The 21,114-nt window shown below is 42.3% G+C and overlaps 1 protein-coding gene across 1 annotated transcript in view; it reads left to right on the forward strand.

Moving 5' to 3' along the window:
- arhgap5 (Rho GTPase activating protein 5) overlaps positions 1 to 21,114 on the forward strand; it is a 53,391-nt gene extending 32,277 nt beyond the window's left edge. Inside the window, exons 4-7 of the mRNA XM_054796104.1 lie at positions 10,027 to 10,104; positions 13,026 to 13,157; positions 14,140 to 14,245; positions 17,760 to 21,114. Of these exons, the coding sequence (XP_054652079.1) occupies positions 10,027 to 10,104; positions 13,026 to 13,157; positions 14,140 to 14,245; positions 17,760 to 18,078 (635 nt within the window). The 3' untranslated portion in view covers positions 18,079 to 21,114. The remainder of the gene's footprint in view (positions 1 to 10,026; positions 10,105 to 13,025; positions 13,158 to 14,139; positions 14,246 to 17,759) is intronic.

Here is a 21,114-nt window from a genome sequence, read left to right on the forward strand (position 1 = left end):
TTCTGTTTTCTGCTGGCCTGAAATCATGTCTGATGGAAACATGCAGACTGATGGGCTCAGCAGTGGCATGACGGGTCGACAAGAAAGATTAAGTCACTGCTGTCAAAAAATAGTCAGAATAGAATAGCATTTGTCCATAGAGTGATTGTTGGACGTTGCTCAGGGACACATCTGTCCTCAGGCTGTAAAAGTCAAGCATCAAAAACATTGTACAGACAAGGGATGTCCCAGTACAACTTAAAGGGTATAAATAGTTTGGATTTTTTGACATGGAGTTGTATGACATCTTACCCCCCACTTCGTCCCGTTAACGGAGTTCTGTTCAGATTTTGGTGATGAGGAACGTAGTTCCCGTTAGTTTGTGGGCCCACTTAAGTAAAGAGTTTGGCTTCTCAAAACAATGTGCGTTCAAAAGAGTAATACATTTGCATCACAAAAATGCCTCCTTGAAAAATCAGACCTGACAATTGCCTGGTGTTACTTTCTCTCCCGTCGTATCACTGCGCGTCCATTGCTGTTGTGTATGTGTTCCACAGTGTTAACATGCGTGGATGCGGCGTCTTCATCCGCTGTGGATGGATTCATTCAAGCCATTCCAAACTCAAACTGTTTAACACAGTCAGGACATTCATTCATTCATTTCATTCAGACACTTACCGCTACAATGCTAGTTGTTGCATATGTTAGCAAAGTAGCATGTTTCGCTGTTTTTATAAGTACAACTCATAGAAACACTTTGTGCTACCACGTTTTTAGCATGCTAACGTTACCATATTAGCATTGCTAGCATGCAAACATTAGCATTGTAGCAGTTTTAGCCATTTTCATTAGTATTAACATTGGCAGACACTTAACACTATCATGCTAGGTTTTGCAAGTTAACGTTCGTATAGCTAACATGCTAGCATTAGCAGAGTAACATTTTAACCATTTTCATGAGTAGAAACTTATATAAACACTTATTGCTATCATGTTCGATCTTAGCATGTTAGCACCAGCATGCTAACATTACCACAGTAGATTTTGACATTTTAATAAGTATTAAGATATGTAGACACTTAACCGCTACCATGCTTGGTGTTGCATGCTAATGTTAGCATTGTTTACGTGCCAACTTTAGCATTTGAGCATTTTTGCCATTTTTATGGGTACTACCATACACAGACAACTAGCGCTTCCGTGCTAGGTGCTAACGTTGCCAACATTAGCAAGTTAGCATGCTAACGTTAGCCTTTTTAGCCGTTTTTATAAGTAGAACTTATTGAAACATTGCTATCATGCCAACATTAGCGTAGTAGCATTTTTAGCCATTTTCATTAGTGTTAATATTGGCAGACAATTAGCGCTATCATGCTAGGTTTGCATGCTAACGTTAACATTGCTAACTTTAGCATAGTAACATTTTAGCCGGTTTCATACTAAGATTAGCATAGTAGCATTTTTTGGACATTTTCATAAGTGTTAACATACATATGCAGACAATTAGTGCTACCATGCTATTCAATAATGCTTTACAATCGCTTGCTCTCCCCGTGTCCTAAATACTCTTATATTCATTCTGCTTTTCGACACTCATGTCTTTCCTACTCATTTCTGTTTTTCCCTTAATCTCTTCATTTTGCTTCAACATTCCCACACAATGTCTTCAGACATTGCCGTTATCTAGCTACTTAATGTTATTAAATTGTCGCTATTATAATTGCACACAGGGGGCTGCATGTTGGTTAGCATGTTGGCCACCGGGAAGATCTGGGTTTGATTCTCTGTTTGGCGTCTCTGTGTGGAGTTTGCATTTTCTCCCCTTGCTTCTAAGGGTACTCCGGTTTCCTCCCACATTCCAAAAACATGCATGTTAGGTTAATTGGAGACTCTAAATTGTCCACAGGTATGAATGTGAGTGTGAATGGTTGTTTGTCTATATGAGCCCTGTGATTGGCTGGCAACCAGTCCAGGGTGTACCCCGCCTCTCGCCCAAAGTCAGCTGGGATAGGCTCCATCATACCCCCGCAACCCTAGTGAGGACAAGCGGCATAGAAAATGGATGGATGGAATTGATGGAATTGCACAGAGACGAGACATGTCAGTGCATACAACAATGTGATCGCTCCACCGTAAATAAGATAAATAAGATGAGACTGCTGTGGATTCCAGCATACTTGTGATTCAGCATTTGCTACCCTGCAAATTTGTAGATTTTTGGTCATATAATTTTTAAAATATAGTCTCTCCAAAAATAGGACAAGTGTGTAATAATTCATCAATATGTGATAGTACAGCTCAAATGTGCAGCATACATGTACCACTGTCAAAAGAGTTTTACATGTTTATGTCTTTATGCTTCACTGATTTGTTTTTGTCAAGTGTCGAGATTCCCACCTTTGTTTGGCGGTCCTTGAACGCATCATACTTGTATTTGCTTTGAGACACAGAAGTGAAACTTATCATTTATTATAATAAGTCATAATGATAATAATTTATTTATATAGCCTGACTCCAATTCAATCTGTGGATGATCTTAGATTATCACTCATTCGTGGTGAGTACCCTATGGGTACCCTAGGGGTTTAATAAGTGTGTGAGGTATGCCGAAAAGGGCAGGGTTCCGGAGCTGAATCAATTGTATTAGTAATAAAAATTCTAAAAGTCACCCTTATTGCAAATGTTGATCTGAAATCAGGGGAGAACATCGAGCCGTGTGTCAAAAATATAAATTTTTTATGGGCCCTTGAATATTAGGGATATACTGTATTGAGTTTAATAATAGAACAACCCTGTGATCTGGCGCTATATAAAAATGTTCATTACATTTATGTGACCTTCTTCCTTCTTTTGGGGGCTGCAGGATGGTAATATGATGGCAGTGGAGACACTGCAGCAATCATTGGACGGCGCTCAAGGACACTAAAAAAGTCTATTGTGTATGTTCTGAGGCTGTGGCAGTCAAGCGTCCACAGCATTGTTCAGACATTCTTCCCCCTAAAGCTACAATGATTATTTTGATGACGACAGTGAGCTTCATGAGCTTCCCTCTGGTAGTGCAAACCAGCCTGCTATGTATGGCCTGAGACATTTTTCCACCAGTGACCATGGAAATGAGGCTCATGGCGTGATGCCTCACGGTTTGCTTTTGTGTGGTGATTCAGTAAAACAGTCGTCAGCCTAACCTCGCCCTGCCACTCCCCACAGTCCTGTTCATATAGTAAGTGTGTGTTAATCTCACAATGTGAGTAGAAAAGGGAAGGTTGTCTGCACTGTGGCCTTCACTCTCCACTGACATGACTGAACGACCTTTCCTTCCTTCTAAATGTCAATGCTGCTGATAATCATTGCACTCGCTTCTTGGCTACACACACAACATGAACCATCGAGGTAAATGTAGCCAGTGTTTTATGATTTGTGACGCGCTGTGATTTAAGGAGTTAGCAAAGCCTTTCATACTTTTTAATTATATAAAAGGCTTTAGCGGACACAGTCTGCTTCAATTTTTGCCTGTAACGAGTTTAGCTTGGGCCGAGCGGCGTCCTCAGTCTTTGTCCCCCCCCCTCCTTGTCTTATTTTATTGCCTGAAGTGAGAAAGCCAATGTGAGGATTAGATTAAGGCGATTGGCTACGGCCCCTAGTGTGTGTGTGTGTGTGTGTGTGTGTGTGTGTGTGCGTGCGCAGGAGATATTCACACAGTTCGCAGTCCAATTGCAGCAAACCTGAAGGCAAAGCTCAGATGAGGCCTGTTTGATCCATGCCAGAGGGAGCAGACTCTGCGCGCGTGAGAGAGAGAGGGAACGGGTGTGAGCGAGCGAGGAGGCGGTGCGAGTGCGCTGCCACCTGGCTCCGAGACAGTCATCCTGCTCGAATGGCCCTTATGTGTGAGCAGTCACTGTACTCCATTAGCTGCTTCTTTTTTTCTGGCCTTACTCGCCAGCGTGTGCACGTTAATGGTAGCACAAAATTATTTTTTTTGTATTATCCAAAAACAGCAAAAACACTCTTGTTTATGTACTGAGAGCCTCTTCTGTCTCCAAGGAGATAATTGTCTTGAAGTGCCTCTGTCCATATTTACAACTTTTCAGACCTAATGCATATGTGTGAAATATTGTACTCTTGTTCTACATGGCATTCTGTGAATGAAAGTGTGTTTCCGGACGTAAGATTAGTGTATCTTTCCTTGGGCTTCCCAAGGACCCCTGACCAATCGCAACAGAGTAGTCGTGGTTTGGGAAGGAGGCTGCCGAGTCTGTTTGTTTCGACCAAGAGGAGAAGATTGCAGATTTGCCCTGTACAAAAACTTGAGCTTGAGATAGATGAGCAGGATAGGGCCCCTTTAAGCATGTTAGCATCCTGTACTAAAGCTGATGGTGACACTTGACAGCAGTCCAGTCCTCCATGAACGGGTGGGGGCAGTGTTGCTGTAGGTTACCTGCAGACTTTGTCTTGTTTTAGTGCAGCCACAGCAAATGTGGAGTCAGTTTGGAAGCAGACCAATTGACATTTCTGTGATGATCCCTCTCTCTTGGGAATGCCTGGAGAGAATCCCGTTCCATGTGGCACACATGACCACTCAAGGATGGACTGATTAGATTAATGGAGATCTTAGGTTGACGATGAGCAGACAAATGGGACGGAACTATCAAGTTATGACGTATTTTCCTCATTGAAAACCTACTGTCATGCCTCGTTAGCATATAGTGGCCAAGGATTGGTGTTGTCTAAATGTACCGAAAGTTGGCTCTACAACACCATGTATGTCCCTTTAACAGGCGCATAGGCTGCAAATGGGAATGCGTTGCAAGGTTTTTTTCAAGTTCTGCTTTTAGTCTGTTGCCTGCTGACCTCTCGGTACCTTGCTGCAGGCACAACACGCGCGCACACACAGATGATGCAGCTGTGATGTGATGAAGGCCTCTCAGGAAGAGGCTCGCCCATGTTGTCCAACACAAAGTTAAGATGCGCCTCTCTTCATCCTCTCGCCAAGAATGCAGGCAGCCTTTGTCGCAAACGTCAGCAAAGTGTTTGTGTTTAACAAATGACTTGTTAATTGGAGTCATTAACAAATTCACGTGTCCCCCTTTTTTTTTTTCAGTTTAAGTGATGAGTCCTGAATTTTAATGCCAATTAAACCGCTTCATTAGCGCCACACTGATTTTTTTTTTGTGCATTATTGATGTGCAGCAGCCGCAGATGTTGTAAAACTCTGCAATCGAAAGCACAACAGCGGCATGTGTGCTTCCCTGTGCTTTGTGTTAATATTTCAGGGGATTAATTGTTTGACATCATGTTATGCTGCAGGAGGTGGAAACACAAACACTGAAAGGGAGTGGTGTGTGTGTGTGTGTGTGTGTGTGTGTGTGTGTGTGTGTGTGTGTGTGTGTGTGTGTGTGTGTGCATGCGTATGTGTGGAATAGAGCAGTTGGTAGCTCACTACGACAGCTACAACTCTATTTACAGAGAATGGCCCATCTGTAAATTGGGCATTACAGTAAACTGTGTGTATGTGTGTGTATTGTCAGACACTTCCTGTAAACTGGACATCTGTCCTATAACAAAAACACACACACACACACACACACACACACACGGAGCAGCTTTACACCGACTGGACTCTCAGTGTGTGTCTTTTGTTGTGGTGACAAACACTCATGTGACTTCTTCAGCTCTGATTGTGTTGCTTCGCTGAGTCACCACCGTTCTCTCCTTGGCCACACTCATCAGGATCTAGGTTCCTGGCTTTCGCTTCTGGTTTCAGGGGATGAAACTGTGGTGCTCACAGTAAGAGTTGTTTGTCATTTCACATGCGCAATGAAGTGTAGTGATTTAACAGCAGTGATCTTTACTTGGTCACATCTGCACGTTTCCCCTCCTGGATTCTGTGTGTGAGTGTGTGCGTTCATGCGTGTGTGTGTGTGTGTGTTTCATTACAAGGTACCCAGATATTTTACACACACGTGCACACATAAACTAGAAGGAATTCTATTGATTTCTATTGACCCTTGCTTGTGTGGAGGGTCAGCCATTAAATTAACACACCAGCGCAGAAACTGATGACTCCACCACAGTACTCAACTCAGTGTGTGTGTGTGTGTGTGTGTGTGTAAGTGTGTGTAGTATACCTACATTGTGTCTACATTAATGTGTGTGTATGTATGCACTCTCCGTGGGTCATTATTTCCACATACGTGTGAAGCCTCTGCGGCAGAATGACTTCCAGACGGGAAAGCGCAGCTCATTTCTCAGCCGAGGATTGTGGGAAAATTGTGGGCTTGCTCTCGCGGGAGAGAAACCCTTGTACCTGCACATTCATCATGCCATGTCCCGTCTGTAACGAGCACCTGAGCGTGCTCAACGGCAGAAAGTAGGACTTGCCGGCTCATGTGCTGATTGGACTTGAAGGAGCTATGGTGCTATGGCTAGCGTACTTATGGGTGTACGTGTGTATGTACTGTAGCGTTTACCACAGGATTTCAATATAATTGTGCCGGTGGTGGGTTGCTGGTGGGTTGTCACATAATGACAAAATCGTCGAATTGGCATAATTGGCCATGGCGCATTTGCAAGAGTAAAAAAACATGAAAAGCAAAACAGTTATGTACAAATTACAAGTACAAATTGAACCATCTTCTGTCGCTTCTTGTCGTTCTTTTATATATATATATATATATATATATATATATATATATATATATATATATATATATATATATATATATATATATATATATATATATATAATAAAGTAGAAGGTAGTGCATATTGTGTATGGTTTTTGGCCACTACTTTGTGCTCTATAGCTGATGTAATGTGAATTACTACCTACCAGTGTGGGATCAGTAAAGTTCTTATCTTAGCCATCCTAGAAGATGAAATACATTGTTTTTGGTGCTTGTTTCCCAAGTATATTAGTGCGTGTGCGAATGTATAAACGAGAGGCATTAACTTAAATTTCTTTGTAGAAAGGCACTTTATGAAAGTAAGTTAATTTACTTGTATTCATTTACAGCGCAGCCTTGACACATCAAATATGGCGGTGACATTGATGTACGCCGTCTTATCTATAGTCTACGGTTTTGACAACATACACACAACCAAACCCAGCGTGCTTTGCTCTACTGTTGTTGTAAATGGCTGCTAAGTTACACATTTAGGGCTTTTTTTTTCCTTTTAAGACACTGTGAGTAAGAATGGTATGTGGAATGAACACAGGAAAAAAGGATGTAGCCGAAACTCTGTTATTTGGAAGTGTGTTTTGTGAGTTGAGAAGGTCCCTTGACTGTTGCTAACCGAGGCATACTGTGCAAATGGTAAACCTGCCTAGCCATAACCGTAGCTCCTGTTCTTTATGTACACTGAACTTCCACATCAGCTGGCATACTGCTGACTATTTCTTCCGCTCGGCAAAGTGGGCATCAAATCAAGGAATCAAAATAAACATTTTGAACGATCCCGGGAGAATTGGAAAGTTAGTCCCGGTTCCCATTGATGCTCTAGACTTGATGCCCGACCCTAGTTATAATTTGTTTATGAGCGAAGGGCAAACAGGTGACACACAAACTTATTTGTGGTGGTCCAAATGTATCTGTGGCGGGCTGTCACAAATAAATGAATGTACGCGAAACACTGATGAATGTATGAATGCGAGTGGATTAGGATAGAGAAACAGAAAGTCTGATTCATCTTTGAATGTAGTCCACAGGGATTGTTATGTTTTAAACATAAAGGGTTCGTTCTCTTGAAATCCTCTCAAGCTAAATAAAGGTTTTTCACATGTAAACTATGATGTATGAAGTAAGAGCTCAAAGAACTGCTGTTAGTTGTTTCACACGTCTCTGCTATTTATAAAACCTGAGTTCTTTCTTTTTTTTTTGTTCCCTTCCTTACTCTCGTGGGAACGTGGACACTGGATGTTCCTGTGCAGGAAATAATTGCCACGTAACCTCTTGATGACAGCGTGTGAACACTTGACTTGAAATCTGATTATCTCGCGTTGAGACAACATCTTCAAGTCAGTATTGAGTCTTTGTTCGTGTCTGCCTCACACACAGGTGTCCTCCATCACACTGCTCAGGGCAGAGAGCGCCACATACATACAGGGCCTCCAAACGGCAGCGGGGATTATGTAATGTAGTGTGTACTATAACATGAATGTGTAAAGCTTAAGACTAGTTAAAAATAGACAATGATGGGCTCGACTCAGTCATTGATCTATCCAGCCCCCAGGCGGCTGGTCGTGATGGCAATGAAATGGGTTTGGCAGACGAGACAGGAGACCACGTAGCAGATTTGATGGCTAACACAGAGTGGGGTGGAGGTGGAGCTACAGAATGTGCCAGGATATTAGCTCATAACTCGGCACCACCGGTCTTAACTGATCCCAGCATGCAAACATCAGTGCTATGGTTCACTTCCTTCCCCTCACTCTGAGCATGCGTGCGTGTGTGTCCATGTGTGTGCGTGCGCGCTACATCCATGTGCAGGGCGGTGACTTCTTGTAGTTGGGGGTGGGTGTTTCAGGGTCATTTTAAAGTCAGAGGGGAAAGATGAATGGTGCATTCAAGGCACATGGGAACGATTTAGACACTTCAGTAATGACTCAAATGTTTGGACATGCCCATCGAGGATAGCATGACATCATGAAGATGAGCTTTTTCCTGTTAGTGATAACTTTCCATCACAAAGATACTTGCTGATACAGTGAGCTCATATTTTCCCAAATGTCATCAAACAGGTTTTAAAATGTATAAAGGTACTTTCTTAGACATATGTTAACTATCCTGTTCTCACAATGCACTAAATGAAAGACTGTTTTCAGGTGGGCTCATTGCAGGAAAGCTCTCACAAACACAAATACACAAACTGCTGAACACAACCCCAAGGTGTCATCATATTGCGCACATGTGTGTGATGACTTTTAAAGAAGCAGATCACGGTTCAGTGTTTTCCACAGGACTACAATCTCCGGTATTTGTGGTGGTGGGTGATGGATGGCATCAATGTCTAATTTGCATTATTGGCTGTGTCATTGGGGGGTTTGGGTCGGTCGGTGGGATATCATTGGCTGGGGTATTGGATTGCCTGATTTGTTGTACGTTCCTACCCTTACCTATGGTCATGAGCTTTGGGTAGTGGCTGAATCGCGCGTCCAAGTGGCCGAAATGAGTTTCCTCTGCAGGGTGGCTGGGCTGTCTCTTTAGAGAGAGGGTGAAAAGCTCTGTCATCCTTGAGGAACTCTGAGTTGAGCCTCTTTTCCTCCATGTTGAGAGGAGACAGACCAGACATCTGGTCAGGATGCCTCCCGTAAGACCGGCAGGAGGCCTCGGGGAAGACCTGGCACATGCTGGAGAGACTGTCACTCAACTGGCCAGGCAACATCTCGGGAGGAGCTTGACCAAGTAGCTGGGGTGAGGGACGTCTGAGCTTCTGTGCTTAGGCTGCTGCTCCCACGACCTGACCCTGAATAAGCAGAAGAAGATGGATGGATGGATGGATGGATGGATTTCTTCTGTCGCTTCTTTATCTTTGTCTTTTTAATGCCACAAACCGAGTGAGCCGCCTGTCAGTGCTTTTAATGGAGGGGAGCCAACAGCAGCATCCACTGCTCATTGAGAAGAGGGATCCATGTTTTCATGTTAGTCTCCAAAAGTGTCCAATAAGACCCGAAAAAGTTGGCAGGTTTGTCGCCAGCAGCTTGAAAAATACTACCTTGAAGCAGTCTGATTCTACTAAAGGCGCTAAGTCTGGCAGAAGAGTTACAATGCATACCGCCACATATAGTACATAGTTGTAACAACGCCACATTTACTGCCAGTCCCATTATAATATGTTTATGAGTGAGGGTGAATTGACAGAAAGCCCTGTCAGCTTAACAAAAATGTTCACTGTGACGTGTGTAACTGGTAGCAGCATTTAACAGCATTTAGCCCTGCCCACTACCTCCTTGTCACACTTGTCCACAGTTGAACTCTTAATAATCATCATCATCATTAAAAAAAAAAAAGGTCTCCGTGGTCTGAGCATGTTGTTGATGTGTGTTGGCAGGTCTGACCACAGAAGGCTTGTACCGCGTCAGTGGCAACAAGACTGACCAGGACAACATCCAGAAGCAGTTTGACCAAGGTAACCGCACACGCACACACATCACGATTTAATATTAATGTGGACGACACATGTACAGATGAAGCATGACATTAAACACAGCACAAAGATGCGTGAACTTTGTACATGTTTGTGCAAGACGTTCCTGGAACCGTGTTCGTGTGCATTTATTTTCACATACATACAGTATACACACACACTACTGACTCTAGTCCTTAAAGGGACACACACACACACAACCTTAGTGAACATGCATGTGACAAGTTCAACCTCCGCTGTTATTCGCATACTTCTGCACTGACCTGTTGTGACTTTGTGTGATGTGATGTGAAAGACGCCCTTCGGCCAATCAGCTGCTGCAACCATACATCAGGACCCGATGTGTCCGTATTAATGGAAATAGATCACAAACTGTCAGCACCTGATGTTCATCATGCGGTCACTATCTTCTCATTGTCATACCTTCCCTCTTTACATCCTCGCTGCTATCACTGTTTTCTTGACATCTTCTCTTCTCTTCTCTGCTCTGCTCTGCTCTGCTCTGCTCTGCTCTGCTCTGCTCTGCGTGTGTGTGTGTTTCTAAGATTAAGTGTGACAGCTGTTGTTACCTCAGGGCTCTGTCCTCTTTTTTTCCCCCCTCCTCTTCCACTCTTCATCGTTTGTCTTCTCCAGTGTGTCAAAGCTCTTCCTTCCCGTCAGCCATCACCACGTTTCCACTAAACAGAGCAACCGACTTCATATTTTTCAAATATTTTTTAACAATGCTTAAACTGTGTGCACTGCTCTGATGTGATTAAGAGGATGTCATCTTGATGTGATGTAAGTCCTTTGTGTTCATCAAGCTGGAGGAGAAGAAGCGGCTCAGAGATTGCTCCCGTTTGAAAACCTTATTTAGTGTGTCAAAGAAACACAACATCACTTTGTTTTGTTATGGTGTTGACAACACACCAACAGCACCACACTTCAGCGTGTTTTTTGTTTCTGCATAGTCACTAAACCGTTCTTTCTGACACCTTCTGCCTTGTTGTAAAGCGCGTGTCATACATTTTCCGCCAACACGCTAGGGGCGGTCAACTAGTGAGCAACCATGTTTAGCTCGTTAGCTTCCCTTGTCAGTGGGGAACAGTGGCAGCCTGCAACAAATCGATGTGTTGCGACGCTAATTGCAAATGTTGATCAGAGATCGTCTCAGGAGTTGACGTTCACTAAAATCCAAACAATCATAGCCTGTATGGTTTGTGTCAATGCAATGCAAGGTTGAATTTTTTGAGAGGTGCACATCTTAACTACACAAGGGTTTGGACGTAGAGGCGCAAGCTTAAGTAGTGTACACTGATGCCTCAACGCAGAATCATAAACCAGGGTAAAAGCTGCTGAAAGCCTTGTGATTGGTCAGCTTTTAGTACGTTATTTCCTGCGTGGATACATCTTGTCAGAGGGTGTACAGCCATCAACGTTTACGATAAAAGTGACGGTTGTAGCACATTGGTTAGTTCCAGTTCTGATAACACGCTCCATTTCTCTTTAAGTGTCATGGTTCACTCATGATGAAGGAAACGAACAAGCTAAATAGTGGAACAAGTGTCACGGTTGCTTGCTGCATTGACTCAGCGAGCAACATCGTGAAGTGACTTCTCTCAAACGTAATCCAAGCTTCAGTGCCATTACCATGCTCAACTCCTCACCATCTAGTAGGGATGTAATGACATACTGTTTACGTTCAAATACATCATCGCACACCTGAACAGGTACCGGGATCGGGATGAGTTTTGCCATTTTTGTTGATCGTAGATGGGAGGATGAGCCCACCTAATCTTTACAGCAGCTGCTGTAATGTGCTTTGTTTTTGCAGCAGGCCAACAAAGCCATGTCATCAGTGTGGGATTACTTCTGCATTTTAAATTAAAATAGGCCTACAGCCACTTGCAATGTCTGCAAAATGACAATTTCAAGGGGTGGCACTTTTATTATCACAAATTTAATACAATCAACCTCTGGACTTTTGGAGGAAAAGCAAATATCCAAAAGAGAGCGAAAAGGCAAAGCGAATCACTGAAAAGGTAGTCAAATTTATTGCTGTGGACAACCAGCCCATCTCTGTCGTGGACACAGTTGTACAAAAAAAGTACAGGAAAACGCACAAGTTGATTTAAGTTACAATACTGCACCAAGTCCATGTGTGATTTGACTATTAAAGTGAATCTGACATTTAATTATTTGTAAGAATTGTATTTCATAGTATTTGCAACTATACTAACAAATTCAAAATTTAATGAAATAAGCTTTATAAAAACGTTTTATATAGTTTACTTTAGTTACTTGCTAAGAACATTTTCAGTTCCATCATCTAAAACAGGCGTCACCAATGTGGTGCCTGCGGGCACCAGGTAGCCCCCCACGGCCACATGAGGTGCCCGCAAGCCTGCTATTTATTCAGGTTTTCAGTTAATAATGAAAGAACAGTAGAAAGAAATGCATTCTGAAATACAAAATGTGAGTTGTGGACACCAGCATTTTGTTAATGTTCTGGTAAAACAAGCATCTTCGCTTTGTTTGGGTTTAAAATAAGCTCTGAAAATAAATGTTACAAAAATGAGTAGCTCTTGGCCATTTTCATTTTGTAAAAGTAGCTCTCACAAGGAAAAACTTTGGTGACCCCTGATCTAAAATAATCGTTTAATAATAAATAATAAAGACAATTTTGGGAGAAAAAAGTTGTTCTCTTTATACACACACACACACACACACACACACACACACACACACACACACACACACACAAAACGTACACGCAAAAAAAAAGAAACAAACAGTCTTCCTAGCCCAAGCACCGAGATACAGACTGTACCATGGGTTAACTGTTAACTGTTCCATTGCACCCTTACCATCTACTGCTGTTAATGATTGTGTGTGATTTTGTGTGTGCTCGTGTGTGTGTGCAGATCACACGATCGACTTTGTAGTGATGGACGTGGCCGTCAACGCAGCCGCCGGAGCGCTCAAAGCTTTCTTCGCCGACCTGCCCGACCCACTGATCCCTTACAGTCTGCACCCGGAGCTTGTGGAGGCCGCAAGTAAGAACACAGCTTTCTGCTTACTTCCTGTCCAAACTCCTCCCCATACTGGCTTCTCCTCATGCTCACGCCAAGCTTGGCTCGAGGCAATCTTTGTGCAACTTGTCAGTCTGTCGCTATGAAGGCGAAAGCTCAGCGACGCCTTGGGTGGATTTCTTTGTTAGCTCGCTGACTCAAGTGACATCATTTCATGTCAGGGTTGTTTTAAGTTCTTCAAAGATTGTTGTTAATGGGGATCAATTATATCAAAAGTGAATTTAATCTGCCTTGTTTGTACTCAGTACTCAGTTCACATGAAAGTCGAACTCGTTACTTGTCATCGTCTATATTGGACTTTTTTACTCACATAAAAGCTTGGATTAATTTAAAATGTCCCTTTTAAGTAGATTGAAGCTGTTGCATTGTGGGTAGTTCCCTCTACATCATCGAAAGGCGTCTATTGCCGTGCTTACCGAGACTTTAAAGGTACTCAAGGATGTAGGCAGTCATCGAAAGCTGTGGTTTATTGTGCAAAACGTGGATAAAGGCACTCTCCGATGTAGGCAAAAGTTCGAGGTGGCTTTATATAAGCTCTTTCACTCTGTTATACTTTTAGTTAATTATGAGCTCTGGCAGCATAGATTATTGCCCTTCGACCTGTCACAAGCATTAGAGGTGGAAAGGCTCTTGTTGCTTCCTCGTTTGGATGACTGATGGTGTGTAGAAAGAATAAATCTCAACCGTGTGTATGTGTAAGAGTTATAAGACTTCACACTGCTCCTAGAATGGCGGGAATATCCTGGACTTCATAGCCGAGACGAGCAGGGAAGGTCAGAGGCTTGTTCAGTCGGTTTGAAATTTGAATAGTCATCATGTTATGGCGTGCTTCAGCTCCAGTGAGCCCTTGTCGACACTGAAGTGATGAAGCCTCACGGGAGAATGGGGAATATCAAGGAAGGAAAACAACACAATATTTACTTTGCTCTGTTTTTGTGCCTGACAGAAATCGTGGACTACATCGAGCGCCTGCAGGTCCTGAGGGAGATTGTGAAGAAGTTCCCCTCGGTCAACTACCATGTCTTCAAATACATCATCACACACCTGAACAGGTAAAACCACACACACACACACACACACACACACACACACACACACACACACACACAGTAAATAGCATACAGCAGAGCGGTGGTGTGCAACGTCTGGCAACGGCAGAACATACCTGCACCAGAACATTACCAAGGATGATTAGGTCCACACTGACAAGAACACAAACATTTAGATTTTAAATATTGATCACAATTTGGATATTCAAGTATTATTTAAGTAAAATACTAAATTATATGACTTTAAACATCTACAATTGCCTTTAATTGACTATACGGTATGTCGTAAAAGTAAATACACCCCTCACGTTTTTGCAAATATTTTAGTATATCTTTTTGTGGGACAACACGAAGGAGGATCAAATGGGACAGAATGAAATAAATGAATACATCTTTAAATAATCGCTTAAATGTCTCATTAATTAAATGCAATTTTAATTAAATACATAAATATCTTTTTAAATGTGCCATTAATTCAGGAAATAAATAAATCCACCACTGAATAATTATTTCAATGTGTCATTAATTAAAATTGGAATTAAAAATGCATAAATGTGTGATTAAAAGTGTCATTAATCCATTAAAATGCCAGTTTAATAATATAAAAACATATATAAAATTATTCAAACAATTATTTCATTATTTAAACAATTATTTCATTATTTAATTGATCATTCAAATATTTATTTCATGCACCTGTGTTACAGCTTCATAAATTTCTTTAAACTGTCAAACTCAGTCAGCCAAAGTCAGTGTGCAGGGCTAGCGCAAATCTATTTGAATGATGGCTTTGGTTTGGATACTGGCTACGAAGGATATGCTCCAACTTTCCCTCAGTTGGCGAGAGATGTTTTAGAGGAATTTATTGAAGTTGTGGGAGTTATTGCCACACTTAACAGATTCTGCGTTATCAGATCAAAATTGAAATGTCAGAAACTCAAACAATGTGCCTTTTTAACCACTGGACGGTAGACAACACCTTCAGCAACACAATTTGTGCTCTGAGCAGGAAATAGAATGTGCTTTTGCAACAGCTGATGCTGAGACGAGTGTGTAGGGACAGTTTACAAAGGGCATCATTATCATCATTGGCAGCGTCATTGTACATTGTGTCTTTGTAATTTCTCAGACGTAGATGATGTCCTGTTGGTTACAGTGCGACGCTCACTTCGGGGAAAATAATACTTCTTTGATTTTTAAGGAATTATATGCATCAACATCCACCACATTTCAAAGTTCAGAGTAGCTTATTCAAATCAGGCCGATTACATACCACATACAGTGGTGTGAAAAAGTTGTTTGCCCCTTTCCTGATTTCTTATTTTTTTTATTTGTCACACGTACATGTTTCAGATCATCAAACAAATTTAAATATTAGTCAATGACAACACAACTGAACACAACATGCAGTTTTTAAATGATTTTTTTTATTATTTAGGGAGAAAAAAATCCAAAGCTACATGGCCTTGTGTGAAAAAGTGATTGCACCCCTGTTAAAACATAACTTAATTGTAGTTTATCACACTGGAGTTCAAGTGGAAAAGGTTATGAAGCCATTTGTAAAGCTTTGGGACTCCAGCGAATCACAGTTAGAGCTATTATCCACAAATGGTGAAAACATGGAACAGTGGTGAACCTTCCCAGCAGTGGCTGGCCAACCAAAATGACCCCAAGACCGCAGCGACGACTCATCCAAGAGGCCACAAAAGACCCCACAGCAACGTCCAAATAACTGCAGTCCTCACTTGCCTCAGTTAAGGTCAATGTTCATGACTCCACCATAAGAAAGACACTTGCCACTGGACAACGGCCCGCATGGCAGAGTTCCAAGACCAAAACCACTGCTGAACAAAAAGAACATTAAGGCTTGTCTCAATTTTGCCAGAAAACATCTTAATGATCCACAAGACCTTTGGAAAATACTTTGTGGTCTGACGAGACAAAAGCTGAACTTTTTGGAAAGTGTGTGTCCCATTACATCTGGCGTAAAAGTAAAATGCCGCATTTCAGAAAAAGAACATCATACCTACAGTAAAATATGGTGGTGGTAGTGTGATGGTCTGGGGCAGTTTTGCTGTTTCAGGACCTGCAATACTTGCTGTGATAAATGGAACCATGAATTCTGCTGCCTAGCAAAAAATCCTCAAGAATGTCCGGCCATCTGTTGGTGACCTCAAGCTGAAACCAACTTGGGTTCTGCAGCAGCACAATGATCCAAAACACACCAGCAAGTTCACCTCTGAATGGCTGAAAAAAAAAACAAAATGAAGACTTTGGAGTGGCCTAGTCAGCTCTGTAAGAAACTTATTGCAAGTTATCGCAAACGCTTGATTGCTGCTAAGGGTGGCCCAACCAGTTATTTGGTTTAGGGGGCAATCACTTTTTCACACAGGGCCATGTAGGTTTGGATTTTTTTCTCCCTCAATGATAAAAGTTTAATTTAAAAACTGCATTTTGTGTCCAATTGTATTGTCATTGACTAATATCCAAATTTGTTTGATGATCTGAAACATTTAAGTGTGACAAACACGCAAAAAAAATAAAAAATAAAAATCAGGACAGGGGCAAACACTTTTCACACCACTGTATGGCGGAGTAGTATATTTCTACACTGATGTAAATAAAGGAAAATAAATACATGAGGTAAGACTTTTTTATTTTACTTAAGTGTCAGTAAATCAAATGAAAAGCAAAAAGATACACAGTAAGATGTTTTCAAACCAAGCGCTCTCTTATGTTTTCCACAAAAAGTGGAGCCTTTCCAATTATCTACATTGTCCAATTGTCTAAAACCTCTTGAGTAATTAAAGTTTATTGCTTTGTACTTGCATTATTATGCCATATATTATCATTACATTAATAATTGTCTCAAAAATAATGTTGACAATATCATTCATTGGCAATAATGTGAAGGACAATTATCGTCCAGCAAAAGTTTTGTGACAGGCCTTTTGTGACTCGTTAGTGTTCCAAGATCTCAAGTGTGAATGGGGAACAGGTGTGTTGGTGTTATCGCGCTCTCCGACTGGTCGCGAGAAGTTCAACATGGCACCTCACGGCAAAGAACTCTGAAGAGGATGTGGGAAAAAAATAATTGGTGCTCTACATAAAGATGTTCTAGGCCAGAGTTTGCAACCCGCGGCTCCGGAACCGCATGCGGCTCTTCAGCCTTCTTGTTGCGGCTCCCTTCGCCGAGCTTGATGTGTACATTCAACATTCAGACCCCTCTAGATTCTCTTTTTCAAAAAAGGAGGCTCGCAACAAATGAAGTGACTTTCACTGGTCTTACTGGAGACTTGTGCAGACTCCTAACACAAAGCACATAACACTCTTCTCAACGAGCAGAGGTACGATGCCATCTACTGTACGGAGTTGTAATGACAAGCTACACAAACGGTGCGGTCATAATTTGTTCATGAATGAGGGCGAACAGGTACTGCAAATCTATGTGTGGTGGGCCGCCACGGATCAATGTTCGTATGGAAAACACTACATAAAATGCTCCTTTGTGTTTTAGGGTGAGTCAGCACAGCAAGAGCACGCTGATGACGGCAGACAACTTGTCCATCTGCTTCTGGCCCACGCTGATGAGACCAGACTTTGAGAACAAGGACACCTTGTCCACCACTAAGCTCAACCAGGCAGTCATCGAGTCATTCATCGTGCAGAGTGACTACTTCTTCCACGGCGGCGAGGTGGCCGACAGCTCGAGTAGCGGGGGCACGCCCCCCCCGCGCTGCCACAACATGGTAGAGGCGCTGCTGCCCCTGCAGCTGCCGCCCCCCCTCCAGCCCCAGCAGATCCAGCACGCCCTGCCCCCCGACCCCCTCATCTGAGAAGCGTGCCGGGGAGCGCGGTTTCGTCGGCGGTGTCTGCAGGCGGGCTGTAAGGACACGTCAGACGCTGCCTGCGGCGCCCGCTGCTCCCGGACTGGAGAACTCCCAACATGAAGCCACTTTGGAACCTTTTCTTTCTAGCAACGTGATTTAGCACATAGCAATGACATTAATCATTAGCAGGGTCTGATTCCTCCCACCGATGACACAGCACACGGCGTCTAGCTGACCCCACCCCTTTTGCCACTCGCCCCCAACTGTGGTTGGTGAGCTGAAATGACTTCCGTCTTCCTGCAGGTCTTCACATTTCAGCAACACTTGTAACGTTTGACCTCAGCTGAAGACGCCATCAATTGTAGATAATTTCAGTATGGGAGGGGCAGCCCCCTTCCGCAAAGAAGAGCACAGTGTCAAAGGTCATAATTGACCATTTCATTTGTGTTTTTATTATTTTGACTTTTCTTTTTGATATATTTCTATGTCGTCTAATTTCTTATCCTGTCTGTGTGCGTGCGTGTGTGTGTGTGTGTGTGTGTGTGTGTGTGTATGTATGTATGTCCTGTGTGTGTGTGTGTGTGTGTGTGTGTGTGTGTGTCTATTCAAACCTTCTCCACAGAGAGATGGTCGGATTTAGGAGGGAAGAAAAAAAAAAGTTCAGCCTGTTGGCGTTTTCGCCTCCTGATGCTTTTATTTTGAAGGGACAAGCCCTCTGCCGAGGCACATGAGCGATATAACCACTAGGTGGCGACTCGTTTGGGACGTCTGCATGTTTTTAGTGAAAAAACACAAAACAAAAGAAAAAACGCTAAAAGGCGCATTTATTCCGTTGCATCTCTCATTCGGAATGTTTTTCAGTTTAAGGGGAAGTTTTTTATTTTGAACTTGATATCATATTTTTGGTTAAATGTTTTTTTCCTAAATAGAGGAAAAAAGTTTATATAAGAATAAATATATAAGAATTTATCAGCAGGAATGTTGCTGATGGACTCAAACGTAACCGGGTACTCCTAGAAGCTAAGTGGCGCGCGTGTGTGTATGTGTATGCTGTACCAATAAGGATGTTCCAAGAAAACGGTTCAATATAGATGAAATCCCGACTGTCTTTGAACGCAGCACGCTATGAGTCTTACTGTCCTCCGTCAGGATGAGAAGTTTCAAGTTAAGTAATGGTTGGGTAAGGTTCGGACGCTCGTAGCACTTTGTGGCATGATCTTTTGTGGCATGATCTTCTGACGCTGGAAAGACGGAACGTGATGAGACGGCAATAACGCGATGTTTGACTTCTTAAAGAGACAGAAATGTGAAAGTGCTTCAACGGGTGACGGTTTTAAGCCACGTAACACCTGTCAAGTCCTGTGACGTGATGACCCCGGCACACCTAAGGCCACACCCACAGTCACATGACTTGTGTGGATGTATGACTTGCGGAAGTGCGTGTGCGTGCGTGTGTATGTATGTGTGTGTGTGTGTGTGTGTGTGTGTGTTGTGTCGAACGCTATGGAAGGATGTAGAAAAGTTTAGCGCTCGTCCTCGCCGCTTCCTGCCAACACGGTGGACATGTTTACATCGCTGACTGTTGGCAGGCTAGCTGTGACGTCACATGGAAACAAAAGGTCTTTTTGTTGGCTCAAGTGCACAATTTCCATCCACTGAAATTGCAACTGAATGTAACAAACTAAGGCAGGGGTGTCCAAAGTGTGGGCTGGGGGCCATTTTTACCCCACAGCTGTTTTTTTATTTTTTATTATTGCTTCTCGTCGTCTTCTACCACGTATTTGCCCTTCTTTCACGACGCTCTCCTGTTTGAATAGTTTCCCTATTTCTAATAGTATAATAAGCACATCCTGGGGAAGATCAGAATTTTGCTTATTTTATAATGCAAATGGTGCATGGGTATATTGTAAAAATCAAATAATTGATGATTATTGAGATATATTATTAGATATTATGCAACGATACAGAGCCGGCCCTACCAGACGTGGCACCCCCAAAAGAAGTGGAATAGCAGTGTTTTTACATGCGTAACACATTACAAATGTAAAAATCAGAAATACAATATACATACCCTTACCTCAAAATAAAAATCCTATAATCGATCAATAATAGTAATAAATTAGAAATACAGCAAGCAGCATCAAATTTAAATAAGCACTCAAAATTAAGTGAATAAAAAATACGGTAAATGAATAAGTAAAATGAGCTAAAATAAATCAAAATAACTGTACAGAAACAGACTTTCTGTGTTTAATAATTTGTGTTCATATTGGGCATTGCTTTTGTTTCAATAGTACGTCATAACTACTTTTAATTATGTTGAAGGTGAATTTTTTTTTTTGCCGATTTAGTGGTGCCCATAGCCTTTGCTTATAATGCCAGTGGGCCAACTGGCTCTGCTTCTAGAACACAAAGCTACGATGTGGATGTTTTGTTCAGATAGTTTAGCATTTATTGACCAACATTGGATTGCTTTTAGCATCTTTAATGTACAGAATGTACCCTTCAATTTTTATGTACGCGACCCTCACTGGACACCCTGAAGTAAGGGGAGCGTGTATTGCTTTTGAAATAATGTGAACATTTAAGACAGATTGGAATGCAGCCCGACACTTGTTGAACCTTGATGAAACAGACCAATCAGACTGAAAGGCGTCAAATGCCGTCAAATTTGATTGGTTGAAGGTCATGTTGGCGAGGACGTGCGTCTGGAATGAGAGTGATGCGAGAGAGATGCTTTTTCTGAGTGACTAAAGGGACAAAATATTCAAATTGGAACACAGCCAGAAGGCCTTTAGAAGCTTTTACGATGCTGGACTGACAAGGATGTAGACAAGACACGATGGGAATGGAATGCGGCCAAGAGTTTTTGTGGCGCTTTAAGAGGAGGCGTGTGCCGCTGCTAGCTAATTGAAGATACGGCGCTATTTGTGTAGTCTCCATCAACTCATGTCTGCCACAAAGTGTAAGAACCTCAACTGTAACATAGTCAAGAAACCGGACGTTCTCAATCGTTTCCTAATAAATTTCCCTTTTTTCCAA

The sequence above is a fragment of the Dunckerocampus dactyliophorus genome, chromosome 13 (assembly GCF_027744805.1).
Source record: "Dunckerocampus dactyliophorus isolate RoL2022-P2 chromosome 13, RoL_Ddac_1.1, whole genome shotgun sequence".
NCBI classification, from domain to species: Eukaryota; Metazoa; Chordata; class Actinopteri; order Syngnathiformes; family Syngnathidae; genus Dunckerocampus; species Dunckerocampus dactyliophorus.